Source organism: Haliaeetus albicilla, chromosome 1 (genome assembly GCF_947461875.1).
Source record: "Haliaeetus albicilla chromosome 1, bHalAlb1.1, whole genome shotgun sequence".
NCBI classification, from domain to species: Eukaryota; Metazoa; Chordata; class Aves; order Accipitriformes; family Accipitridae; genus Haliaeetus; species Haliaeetus albicilla.
This window is the reverse complement of record NC_091483.1, coordinates 14,161,622-14,175,419: the sequence shown is the minus strand read 5'-3', so window position 1 is coordinate 14,175,419 and position 13,798 is coordinate 14,161,622. Positions and strand designations below refer to the sequence as shown.

General features: G+C 42.0%; 1 protein-coding gene across 1 annotated transcript; it reads right to left on the bottom strand.

Annotated features, from left to right (window-relative positions):
* Positions 1–797: 797 nt before the first annotated feature.
* MGST2 (microsomal glutathione S-transferase 2) lies at positions 798–12,433 on the bottom strand. Its single transcript, XM_009927910.2, has 5 exons — positions 12,162–12,433; positions 7,082–7,181; positions 5,802–5,872; positions 3,820–3,901; positions 798–1,035 (listed from the first exon to the last, which is right to left on the bottom strand). Exons 1-5 carry the CDS (start codon positions 12,394–12,396, stop codon positions 903–905), a joined length of 621 nt encoding a protein of 206 aa, XP_009926212.2. The 5' UTR covers positions 12,397–12,433; the 3' UTR covers positions 798–902.
* Between the last annotated feature and the right edge of the window lie 1,365 nt (positions 12,434–13,798).

The following is a 13,798-nucleotide window of genomic DNA, read 5'->3' as shown; positions in this document are numbered from 1 at the left end:
ATAGTCAGTTTGCTTTTCATTGTCATTTTGTGATTCCCAGAGCTGTGGCCATGCTGAGATGTTTGTCTCGTCTTTCCCACACCCCAGCCATCTGTGCCTTGGTGGGAGACAATGCAGTAGACCCAATTGTTAGATGAGCATCTGTGCCGCCTTTTTGTCTGGGATGGCTCTCCCTCTTGCAAGTGCTGCGCTGTGGGTACAGCCTGTCTTCGAGAGGCTTTGTGTGAGGACTGGAATCTGCCTACAGGAGGGCCCCACTTCTACGAGAAGAGTGTTTGAGCATGTGTTGAACTGTAAACGTACGTATAAAATCAAAAGGCCTTCACAGAAACGTAGGGTCAAGTGCAGCTTTAAATGTTTTCCTGAAGAAAGCGGTGTTTCTATATATGCTTAAGCAGCCTCCTGCAGTGGGATTGGATATACTTGGAAAATTGGGACCTCGCAGCAGCATACTGCATCAAAGCGTGTTTTTACATTTGTGCAGAATGGATGGCACTGCTGGGGGAAATGAAGAGGAGTGAAGGAAGACTACAGAGGCGTTGGCAAAGCTGAAGGACATTGGGTAAGATGGGTTGATGCTTGCAGTGCCAGTTGCAACTAAATTACTTAGTGAATTAATGGGTTTAGTTTTATGTAATTTGTTTACGGTTTACAATACTGTATGGGAAAACAGAACATTTAATTGCAAATGCAGATGTGACATGACATTCTGTCTTACTGCCTCCTTTTCAAGAGTGTAGGGAAAGGGGAAAGCGTAAACAGCTCAGGAAAAACATGCATTTTACATTGCAACAGGCTGTTCGTAAAGAGCTCTGATGCTTTATTCACACGCAGCTTATCATCTTTTTGGTGTTCAGGGAAAGCATCCACATTATTTATTTGTTTACAAAAACCCCCAGTCTTCAGAACAATTTACGTAGTTTCTTCATAATGCTGAAGTCCAGGTATTCATCCAGAAAGCTGTTAACAATCCCCGCTGCACCCAGGGTTATCAAGCACATTAGAATTATCAAGTTCAAATAAAAACCTGTTAACCTAGAAGTGGAAAGCAGAAAAATACTGTTACAAGCTGTACATGGTGTGTTTACAGTGAAACTGCTTGTCCACACCAGTTAAGAAGAGGTGTGTAGAACTGGAAAGGATCACTGCTGCAACGCTGCCTTGGTTGTTTTGGTAATAAACCATTCCCGCACACGACTTTTGCTAGGGAGAAGAGAGATTCGTAGTATCCTCTCTATGGGAAAACTCTCCCCTGGTGCTTCTAAATATTCATGTGGAAGTTAGGAACTTGCTCCAGGATGAAGCTACCTCATCCCATGACATGAAGACCTGTAGGTAAGGCCACAGACAAGCTTGAGCACCTCACTGCAACTCTGGGTGTAGGAGAGTGGGAGAGAAGCCTTCAGGGCCGAGAGAGAGCTGTGTGTGTCTCTTACATCCACATCTGTTGGTCAGGTACTCTCCGCTGAGCTGGGAGGTGTGCTGCTGGTTATCACCTTGACTTGGAGATGGATTTTTGGACTGGAAAGGAATAGTGTTGATCCTAAAAAATCAGCGATTAGGGCACTTGCTGGGGATGGGAGAGGGTCAGGCTGTTTTATTTGTACAGAATGGAAAGCTCCCACAGAAGAGGCTGGGAGAGCCCTTCAGCTCTGAAACACAGAGCTCACTTTTTGGGCACATGGGAGGAAGGAGCTTCCCCTCCATGCACGCTCTGCTGGGGCTGTTCTCTGGTCTGACAGGCATATTCTGGGAGTTGCTGCTGGGTTGGGTTCTGCCAGCAAAGCAAGCAACAAAAGGTCTCTTTGGAGAATCCCATCACATTAGCATTGGAGAGAAAGGTCTGAGGAGCTTGTCAGCCTTCGATTTATAGCTAGCTATCCCCATACCCACAGAAGCTGAAGGGGTTAGGTGCTCAGGCACCACTGGGGCTGCGGGGAGCCTGAGAATCTCACTGGTGCTTAAAGACTTGATATAAGTAGCCTTTCTGGGCATGCCATGTCTAGATGCGGATTTGAAAATGGTGAAGTATGAGATTTCCTCAGTTTCAGGAGAGGATGAGAAAAGTCTTTAGCTTAGCCTTTTAAGCATCTGTCAGAGCCGGCTGAAGGGAAGGATAGAGGGTACAGCTCACTTCCAAAGGTCTCTCCAGCACAGAAACTGAGTAGAAGGTGCATGTTCCTGTTGTGTTCTTAAAAAATCCAGCCTTGGCAAATCTGAACTGCAATTCATGTAGTCAAGTGCACGAATATGTGTCGTAACCAGGTCTTTGAGCACATAGACCGGATTTGTCTTTATAACTAGCACGGCTGTAGTCTGTGATTACAGTTGAGACTCAGTTGAAGACTAATTGCCTTCTCACTACTAGGGCTGCTGGAGGCTTGTTGTATGTTTTGGGGGCCAGGTTCTGCATGTCTGACTTGCACTGACCTGTTGCTCACTGAAGCGCCTGCTGGAGGTTAGCACCAGGCAGGCCAGCAGCAGCAGGCCTCGTGAGCAAAGCTGTTTTCTAGGGCTGCCAGGGTGACTCTCGGCACCCTCTCTTCAATGCAAAGAAATTAAGAGTCTCACCAGAGTGTAAAGCTCTGTCTAATAGTGAAGCCAGCCACTGTTCTTAGGTTTCCTTGAGAGGCTGAATCTATTGGTCTAAGAGTACTGAATTAAAGCACGGGAAAGATTTCTTGAACAAAGGACTTTTTAGTTTGTTGATTAAAGAAAAGTCTGTTATGCTCTGCCTGTTCATTTATTTACATGGTTTTGCTCCCCAAACTTCCTTAATAGTTGCTAGTCTTCTGGCTGGTGTTCATTGCATCATTTAAATTATTGCATCTCTTACTGGGAGATATAAAATTATCTCCATATATTTGCTCTGGAAAACATAGCCTCTCCCTTCTCTTAAGCAACAGCTCTTCCAAAGAGGGTAAAGGATTGGTGGAGACTGTAGTAAAGGAGAATCGGTACACAAGCTGTAGAAAATAGCCCTGCAGTACAGCCTTTTGCTGCCAAAGGATTATTCACTGCAAAATAGTCTGATTGTTTTGTATCTTCCCTAGAAATATATATCGCAAGCCTTTTAATTTTATGACAAGCATATATCGTCCTATTTTCTTTTTATGACTGATATGTGTGCTGGAAGAGGAACCTTAGGTCAGGATGCAGAAGAAAGTGCAATGACTTCAGTGAAACAAGAAATAAACTGCATGTTTCAGCATTTATAGTGGAGGGTGTTTTGCCAGCGTGCATGTTTGTTGCAGCAGAATTCATGTTACGAGATGCTGTGCACTTAACGTTCATTAACGTATGCTTATCTGAAGCTGTGTTCTCTTATCTGTGTGGTGAAAGTTCATCAGCCTACAAGGCCAGATATGCTTGGTACCTTTAGTGCATTTTGTATGGCTAGAGTAAAGGTCTTAATGTGACAAACTGAGGAAAAATGAAAACAGCAGACAGGCAGGCAGGGTGCAAACCTTGCCTGAGCAGTCTCCCATCCTGCAGCAGTCCTGAGCTGCAACACTGTGCTTCTGTTTTCAGACCTCTCTGAGTCTGGGTGCCAATATGCTCAGTACAAAGTGAGCACCCACAAGGTGAGCATCAAGCCTTTTCTCTCTTGTGACCTGTAGCACGTGCACATCTTAACCTAGGCTTCTACTGTAACAGCCAGCCCTCTTCCCTGAGGGTTTCCGCTTCAGACCTCTTGCTGACACTTTACACATGTTGCATTCAATTATAGTCACTTTTCACTGCCAGTCCTTGGCTCTCAGCCCAGCTTCAGACCGCAGCCTGGAGCTTTTAACCTGCATTCAGATGGTAACTCCTTACCTTCCTTTCACAGACTGTACATAACCATGGAAGTACTTGTAGCGGGCAAACATGTACAACACACCCAGAAAGGAAGCCAATTCTAAAAAAGAAAAGATTGGGGGGGGGGGGGGGACTGTTAGAAAACTAAAAAAATGAGGATTATAGACAGTTAGACACTTCAGTTATGTTTTCTAGTTGTATAGCTCTGAGGATTTTCATAGCTACCCATACCCTGGGAAGTTATCTTGGGAAAGAATCATTCAAAAGAGGTATATGTATTCTCAAACATTCACTACAGAAGGCTCTTGATATGGGTTTACAGATAGGGGTGGGCATAGGACTGTCCAAAAAAAAAATCTAAAAGCATTCCCAGAAAAGGAGATATCAAGAACTGACAGGAATCTGTAGCTCCCCCCCTTGCCCCAATTTGGTGGTTATCCCAGAGACAGGATAGTGGGTTGGAGCACTGTGGCTTGACCCAGCGCTGTCATTTTCTATTGTTATGGCAGTTCATGCTAAAGGGGAGTGTTTGTTTTGGGAAGAGAATCTTATTTATGTTGTTAATAACCTGCTTTGCATTTATATAGCAGCTTTTATCCAAGGACATGAGAGAAAGCTGTAGTGAAGTTAGCTTTCTGACCTCCCTGTGGGAAGAGTATAAAGTCACTTGCATTTGATAGATGGAGCAGGGTGTGTAGGTCAGTCGTATTATCCAGGACTAAGCTGGATAATTTTGTGTTCTTTCAAACCGTGCGAGTGAGTATTACAGAGGACAGCTTTTACTGTGTTCTGGATTAACTCGTGTAAACATACCTATGGGAGATGCTCAGCTGAAAAAATGACTTAAAGAGGAGGTTAACATAATCCTTCTTTTCTAACATATGACAGCACATCTGTGTTGCTGGTTAGCAACTGTCATTTTCCTCAATTCGAGTGTCTGTCTATGAGCACATGTACTATCTCCTATCCGATTTGTTGACTTGTGTGATGCTACTTTTTATTTACATTGGATTTGCAGTGGAGATGGGACTCTGGCTAGAAGAGAATAATTCTGTTTTGGAGCAAACACAGAAAATGGAGAAGTAACCTAGTTGTTCAGGAAGGAGAGGTATAGTGGGCATGAGCTAGTTATCCTTTCTCCAGCCCACAGACTTCATGCTTCTAAAACATCACCTGGGGAAGGGTTGATAAAACAGAATGCAAAAATTAGGCTCTGTCACAAGTTCTAGCTCTAGGAGAGTCCACCCCATCACTGTTAGGAGACATCACAGACCCACCTTGGAAAGTCCAACAGAGAGAGAGGTATGAAAGCTCTGTGGTGTCTGAGTTCAGAACATTTGACCAAAAACCACGCCCCTGCTATGCAGCTGAGAAAACAGATTTTCCTGAGTCCCCACTGTCTACCTGAAGTACAATATCTATGGCTGGAGATGCTGCTGTTATGACTGTGCTTCAGTGCTCAGTGCTATGTCCCAGAAGAAACAAGTCATAGCCCAGTGGTGGTGTCACTCATCTGGGATGTAAAAACCCAAAGGTTTGCTGGCTTGACCTCTGTCTCCATCAGCTGGAGGTCCAGCTACAGGGATGAGTGTTCTGACCTGAGCCTTTTCAGGCTGCCTCTTCCCCAGGGATGATAGCTATGCTTGATGTCCTGTGAGAATTGTCCCATAATTTGCAAATAATTGTTAGTGGGAAGCATCTATGGAGCTGCTTTTCTGAACGTTTCACCCTGCAAATCCACTGAATGTGTGATAAATGTGCCATGTACTGGCTCCTTGGTTTGCAGAGAGAAGTGATAGCTGGTGGGGCTATGTGAAACACCATGACTAAGCGAGGATTTCAGTGTCACTGAGCATTTTTCGAGGAAGGCTATGCTACGGCAATGCAATTAAAAGAAGGGGAAAAGAATGTCTACAGTCATTTATCTCCTGATAAAATTAAAGTGTTTTAAAAACTTATGTAAAACTTCTCAGTCCAAGATAAAAACGAAAAGTGTTTACCTTGGTTACAAAACCATCCTGCAGTCCAGAGGACGGTCAGGAATATTGGGTAAAACTCCACACAGTTTTGTCTGCAGAATAAATTTGAAAGAACATTAGTCTGGAAAGAAAAAGAACTATGGGTGAGATTTTCAAGGAGAAACAGCTTTGGCCTCATTTTGTTGCCACTGAAGTTAATGCTATCAAATCCAGTGGGAGCACAGTCAAGCCAGCATTAGGCACTCTTAAAAATTCTCTTCTTTGTGTCTCAAATACAAACTATTTAAAATATTTGCCTGGTATTTAAACTTACACAAGGATCTGGATCCCAACTACATGGAAATAAATAGGACAAATAATCCTAAATCAAGTGCCTGTGCAGCAGAGGCAGGCAGGAATTCTAGCACATGGATGTGGTGTTAATCACTTCTCTCCATACTCGGTATGCAAGTTTTGTGGGTCAGCATTCTCGGGACTGCAAGAGGAGGCGCAGAGCTGTGCATGAGCAGCTTGGATTGATCTGCTGAGGCCCAGCTGCCTTTATGAAGTGCTATCAGGCACAGGCAGCACATGATAGATCTTCTTATGGCGAGGACCATAACACCTTTATTTGCGGACATCATCAGTTTTCCCACCAATATTTTGTTGGGATATCTTTTCTTGATTGTTCTGAATGAATTTATTTTTAACAAATTAGGCAACCTTCTATATCTAACATATTCTACTATCTAATACATTGTCTAATGTAGTCTATGCCTCGTTATTGTTATCCACTACAACTACAGTTACAGCAGATGTGATTTGAAATAAATATAAATACTTTTGCATAGGGTCATTAGCTAATCACAAACTGAAGCCCTTTAGGAAAACGGTGTCTCCTTAGACAGACTATTCCACCGCTATCTACTGTGAAGACAGAGGTTTTCTGTGCTCTCGTCTTCCACGTGTTTGGTGTTAGCCACAGTCCAAGAACAGATAGCGCAGCCTGCTAGATCCAGAACATCTGAATTGTCTAAGTTACAATCAATTAGCTCGCAGCCCCTCTTTAGGTTTGGGTAATCTGTTTGCCTACTTTGATCAGAATTTGAGCAGTGACTGTTTTAAATGGGCTGAATTTACCCCATTACCATTAAAATAATAGCTGAACCATTTAAAAAGTGATCTGTTCATTATTTTTCTTTCTTTTTTTTTTTTTAAGCAAAGGATGCAAAGAAAAGGTAACCTTTTAAGATAATGTTTTTGCTTCTCTTCTGGACTAAATTGTTATTCATTGCCACCATCTTAATGATCTCCAGACTTACTGTGCACGAAATGTTCTGTCAAATTCTGGACCTCCAGTGACAGCTGGGGGCATGACCTTGTGCTTCATTCTTGATTTCCCCACCAGCCAAGCAAAATGACCTGCAAGAAAAACAGGGGCTCACAAATTACACAATTCCTTAATTTGGTTGCATCCCTAACACGTCGGTAGTTTTTTAAATAGACATCATTGTTCTTCAGCTCTTTCCATTTCATTTGACAGAAAGAGAACCAATATTAGATGAACTAGTTTTTCCCCTACAAAAGTTTAGATCTTATCTTCAAGAGTGACACTCGTGAGGAAGGGGAAAAACTTCTATTTCAGAAATACTTTCATTCTCATTTTGCATATGCTACACTAGCTATGACTTAAATATCCTTCTGCCTCATCTGAATCCTAGAAGTGCACAGCCTAGGAGCAGTCTAGTCACTCTACAGTGGCAATGTGCTGCCTTAGCAGTATTTCAGTAACCAAATTGCACTGATGGAGGTCACTTCCCTACTTGTTTGAATAGCATATGGTCATTTTGTTTTACTGACACTAAGAGCTATGATGCTTTGAAGTATGGGGCAGCATTACAATCTTTGGAAACAAAAATCTGGTGGCCACCTTTTTAAAGTTATTTACCCATATCTTATAGTGCATGCTTTTCCATCTGTTGTTATAGTCTCGGACTCTCAAAATTCAGTATGTTGGAAAGAGCAGAAAGCTGCAACTGGGGAGGCTGTAGCCTGTTCCCTGCTCTCCACCTCATCTGCTGGAGAGCTCTGAGAGCTGTCTGTTGGAGGACCTCTGCTGTTTCCACCTCCACTGATCGGAGCTGTTAGTACTTACCTGTCTTGTAAAAAACATTTTTTAGAACTGATGCAATGCCATGAAGAAGATAGATTACTTACTGTACAGTGACTAAATATCAGTTACTCACCAAAAAGAACCCAAACCAATCAAACACTATCTCTGCGCTTCTGACCTGTATTTCTAGGATCACTTCTGATGTATATATATATATACCTCATTTTACTGATGTCCTCACTGCAGAAGTCTCCCCCTGAAAGTTGAATAGAGGCTCGCAAGGACAAAAGGCAATACACAGACAGCAATTTTCTGTATGCAGCAGAGCTATTGGGCATCACCCTGTTTGACTTTAAAACTCTCTGGATACCTGGAGTTATTTTTCTGGCCATGTCGTAGCCACCCTGTATGAGAAGCTTGCTATCTACCTTGTACCTAAACTTTACCTGGATCCAGAAACCAGGCACCCACCTGAGTTCACTGAAAAGACTTGTCTAAGGGGGAAGCCTAGAGCACACCATCTGTCCTCCCTTCTGGGAGCAGTGGCATTAAAATACAGGTAGAGATATTAGTGGTGCTGCCCTGTGCGCCTCTTATGTCTTAGCCTTGTGGCCAAAGCCTTTTCCCAAAAAAGCATTTTCCCATCTGTCTTCTCTTCATATAAGTAATTACGGGCTGTGTTCAAGTGACCTCTTAACCTTTCTCTCCAGAGGCTAGTCAGAGCATCTCAGCTATCTCTCTGTAAGGCAGGTATATGGGACCTTTCATTGTATTTGCATCCAGCAAGACCTCCTCCACTCCCAACCACACATCTCTTGTTATACCTGGTGATTCATCTGTCATTTGCCACCTTGCAGCCCTTTCAGAAGGGAAGAATGATAGCGGGAAGGTTTTAGGTAACATACTTCAGGGAGACTGAAACTCACAGAAGCACAAGAATTGCCTCTGAGAAATACTTTCCTGGAAAACTTAACTGAAAAGTTGCTTTTTAACTTCTGTCGCCCTCAGAATAATCTATTTTTTATGACAAATGCTACATGCTGGCAAATCCTGCCTGGCTTATCAGTCAAAGTTGTAGGTGAGCCATAGTGTTTTGTGCAAGGGTGTTTTTAGTCAGCAATGCGTTCCTCCTTTTCTGGCTGCACTGAGCCATTCAATACTTACAACCAGTCTGGGACCTGTTTTTTTCTACTGAGGAACTAGGGCAAGCCAAGGTGGCTCATTGCATCCAAGTCAGTTGAAAAAAGCCTTGAATGGATGCTGGACAAAATAAACTTACTGGGGGAAATAAGAAGATTAAAGCACTGTAGGGGCCAAATAGTTCTTGTTTGTTCAGTACAATTAACCAAAGCAAATTGTCAAGGCCATGGTACAACCCTGGCCTCAGCTGTAATGTGATTTGCCCTTGGTATTGCTTGGTCAGCAAGGCTCTAGCTTGGGGGGCAGAGATTTGCACATGGGAGACTCTGGTTAACCATACGTAGAAGCATGTTGTGATAGTACGATACTACAGCTGACTGTCATAAAATCCAATTCTTTAGTGGTTTCCACCGTGATTGATGGGAACTTTGCTTCTATTAGGGACAAGTGGGCTTTTATATGCCAATGAAAACCAAGCTGTGGCACTACGTAACAGAAGAACTAGAATCATGTCTGACACCTTAAAAGAAAAGGTGACCCTGGTGTGCAGAACAAGACAGGTGCCAACCAGGAACTCGAAAAGAGCTCAGGAGAGGAATAATTACTGTATTTTTTTGTTAACTGCATAGGACTTGCCTTTTAATTCCTTTCTGGTGAATGGAAAGTAGCGATGTAACTCCAAATGTAAGTTTTGTGATTATGGTTTAACAAGGGCTAAAGTAAATAATAAAGCAATGGGAGAGCTCTTCTGCCCCACCCACTGGAGGTGCTGTGGTGAGGACTCCAGAAAGCATTGCAGCAGGAGCAAGTAAAGATTTTCATAGCCTTTTCTTCCCCCTATATCAAGTTGTTCAATTCTAGCAGGCTAAATTACATGACTGAGGTAGTTACAAAGTATGCTTGACTTGCCTTTGTTCGCTTTTTTTTTTTTTGCTTTCATCTTTAGGTGGCATTTATGGTTACTGAGTTAATATCTTTACTCTGAAAATACAGGAGAAAGCAGGCTTTCAAGGAACATTGCTCTCTAACATTTTGTATGTGTTAAGAAGCCTGTAGAGAAGCTGATACCTGTATCACAGTGTATGATAGTGCATCTTAATTTGCATGGCCTGGCCTAACAACCGTTAAAAAAGAAATCAAATACTTTTTAATAATGTCTTGCTGGATCCTGCAATCACTAAGAGTGGTTTTGAAAGGTGCTAGTTCAGAGAGATGCTTCAAATCAGAGAAGTAGTGGGACTCTGGTCCTCCCTGTTCTCTCCTGTATCAATGACTGGAATTCATTCTGTCCTTTCATTGGATTCCCTTGTTTTCCCATCAGTCTACAAAACCCTAATCTCGCAAGTGAATCTTAGCTGCTTAAAACTGGATTCATGACTGGAAACCACTTCCTGCATTGTTTCTGCTCTTTCTTTCTACCCTAGAGCATTTCTTGCACAGCTTAATCTTCCACTGACCTGATTCTTTGAATGGCTCTGAGACACTAAATCTTGTACCTCTGATGACTGCTAAGTGAAACCTGACTTCCAACACTGCTTCAGGGAGGTCCTACTGCCCATTAGCACCTTCCTAACTCAGGACCGGAGGCTCAGCAGAATAAACAGAAGAGCAAACAGCACTTGTAAACAGTGCTGTATATGGTGTCTGTATTTTGTTCACAGCAAGCGGTCACATGCTGCGCTACTCCCCTTACATGAACTGGTTATAACACATGCTTACGGTGCCGGTTTCACAACATTCATCTGAACTCCTGTAAATTAATCTGTGTTGGTTTACTCGTGCTAGAAGGCATGCTGAAAGTAAGCCAGGCTGTGATGATTTAAATCAGATCAGCAGATCAGATTCTTATACAGGTTTCTCTTTGGGCTTGATGTCAGACTGCCAGTGTAAATGAAAACCCAGGCTATCTTGTCTTTACTGTGATTTTAACTAAGATTAACTAATATGGCTTAACCCTCACAAGGAAGAACATAGGTATTTTCCCCCTCCCTTCACAGTTTCCATATCTGTACAATTCCTTGAGTTTTCAAACTGCAGTAATTTTCTGGATAATATTTGGTTGGTTGGTTGGTTTTGCTACCAGATAGAAGTGTTCTGTGAAGATCACAAGGGTATGTTGTAGCTGATCTGATGACAGAAAAAGAGAATGTAAATTTTAGATTCATTTTATTTGCTTTCTGTTGTGTTGGGCTCTTTTTAACCTGGAAGGGTCACATTCTCAAGCTTTTTTTCTGTGAGGTACAAATGTTATTTCAGTAGTTGAGGCTTTCAGAACAAATAAACAAACAATCAAGCCACATAGATAGCTTGCTAGATAAGTTGGCAGTACTATAGATATTTGAAAAAAGACAAGAGTAATTATTTTTAACTTTCTCTTAGTCTCAAACTAGTATAGCACAAATACCTTCAAAATGTACCTTTTCTCCTGGTGTAAACACAACTATATGAACCAACACATTTCAAAGAAAATAATAGCAAACATTAAAAATGCTACTGCAGTTTTAGACTGATAGACAGCAAAAAAGAGCATCTCAGACTTGCCCACTTCCTTTCCCTAGTCCTTGATTCTCAGAGGCATATCAGCAGGGAATAAAATAATCCATTTAGATCTTGAAGAAAAGTAATGATGAAGACATAATATGGGATATCTCATATTATTGCTGCCTTGTGTAAAGGTTTGCTTTCTTCCTTAATTTCAGATACTTAGCGTATATCCCTAGTTCAGGAAACAGTTTTTACAGCGCTTTCAGTCAAGCATTGGTGTACTTGATTTCACAAATTTACTCTCACTTTTGAGGTTTTCAGTTGTATAGGTGCCTAAATAGGAATTGAAACCAAGACACGATGTGGCTTTGGGGTAACTTTACAGATAGTTACAAGCTTTCAGAATAGTACGATTCCAAAAAGTCGGCAAACAAAATAGAATTGAAAACAAATTAGTTTCTCCCACAGGGAAAAGTAATCTGCCCCACTGAGCAAACTCCCTCTCAGACTACAGAGAGGGTAAACAATGTTCCGGTGAGAAAAATCTTACGAGTTCTCAGAAATTAAAGTTACAGAACAGCCAGTTTATCATAAAATAATTTCCAGTACTTCAGAACCAGTGGAAACCTCCCCAAGCCCCAGCCACGCAATCCCACAGATCTTACATTGCTGGAAGGCGGAAAGAAGAGAGACAGCCGCAAGAAAAATTAAATCACCAGCCATGTTCCCAGCAGCTTCCGCGTGCAAGCAGGATGTGTGTATAGAAGAGAGAGCTTGAGTGAGCAATAAGGAAAAACAACAGGTGGGAGAATTATAGTGCTTTTCAGCATTGCAACAAAGGTCTGCCTTAGAAATAAAACTGCCTAACTTTTTAAAACAAGAGTGCAAAATTATGGCCATTTTTCATTCCTGAAAAAGTTCAAATACAGTCAGCCAGCCCTGCCTGCTTCTTGCCTGTGTGAAAGCGCAGAGAGAACAAAAACAGCCTTTCCTGCCTCTGTGGATTCAGCTGTTCTTTTATGTCTTAGATTTCAGTTGCAATCTCTTTGGGGGCGAAGACTTTTTGTTCTGTTCTGTGTTTGTACAGGGTCTAGCGCAGCAAGGTCTGCATCCATCACTAGTAGCACCACTCGAAAGCAGCAGGTGCAGGAGATGCGAGGGGGGAGCGGGGCTTTGTACTGTCCCTACACTTGATTTACGGGTTTTGCCGAATGTACAACTGAGGCTCTGACAGATGACATGACAGCCACTTTACAAGTAGTCAAAGTAGTCAGCATGCAGAAAGGAATTGTTCAGGATAGTTCAAAGGGTAAAACAACTAAGAAAGAAAGAAATATCTCCCCTCATTTTACTGCCTGGAGTACACTTCCTACAGCTTATGCTTAGTCCTAAAACTGGGGCAGAGTCTCTCAAGGAACTTTTTTTCATCAGCTAGCCCTAACAGGAAGCTTAATATTGTTAGCCCTTATGATCCCATAAGACCACTGGAACAAAACCAGTGTAATGTTTGTTGTGACTCCAGGTTTATCTATCCACTTTGCCTCCAGCTGAAGTTAAAGTGGGATATTTCATTGACTTTAGTCAAATTTGCTAATTTTAAAGGCTAATGTAAAAAAAAGACTTTAAATCAGTTATTTTACCTTGCCAAATTTTAAAAGGTTATTTCTTGGGTATTAATTCAGTATATTGTTCTTTCTAAAGATTGGAAGAGTAGATACACTGTAATAACAGTAGTTGAATGTTTGTGCTTAGTAACTCTTTGATTGCTGATTTATGCGCTTTAATTGCGGTTCTTGTTGTAGTATGGGTTGGCTTTCTGACCACACAGTCTATGTTTTCAGGGGCTAGCTCAGAAGTGTTCACAGCATCGTCACCCTGGTGATATAGGGAAGTGAAGGAAAACTCTGATAGAGCCGGTCATTTGAAAAGTTAAAACCACAAGACCAGCTGACATGGAAGTTATGGGGTTTTTTCTGACTTTATTCAAAGGATGTGAATTTCGAAATGGCAATGGACATGCAAAATCTATCAAAGGTTGACTTAAAAGTAGGCAGGAATACAATTTAGGGCAGGGGGGTAAATCCACAGAAATATTCTAAGTTACATGTCCATTATGGCTGAGCTAGAGTCTGCCTAAAACTCTGTTCACTTTCCACTGGTAGCAGAGAGTATGTAGTTGCCTAACACTTTTAGTCATATGTAGACCACAGCCAATGTTATGCTTCCTCCCCCTGTAGCCCAGAAAAGCAAATTGGATCATATACAAAACACGGTTGGGTTTATTTGTGATTGTGGAAATACA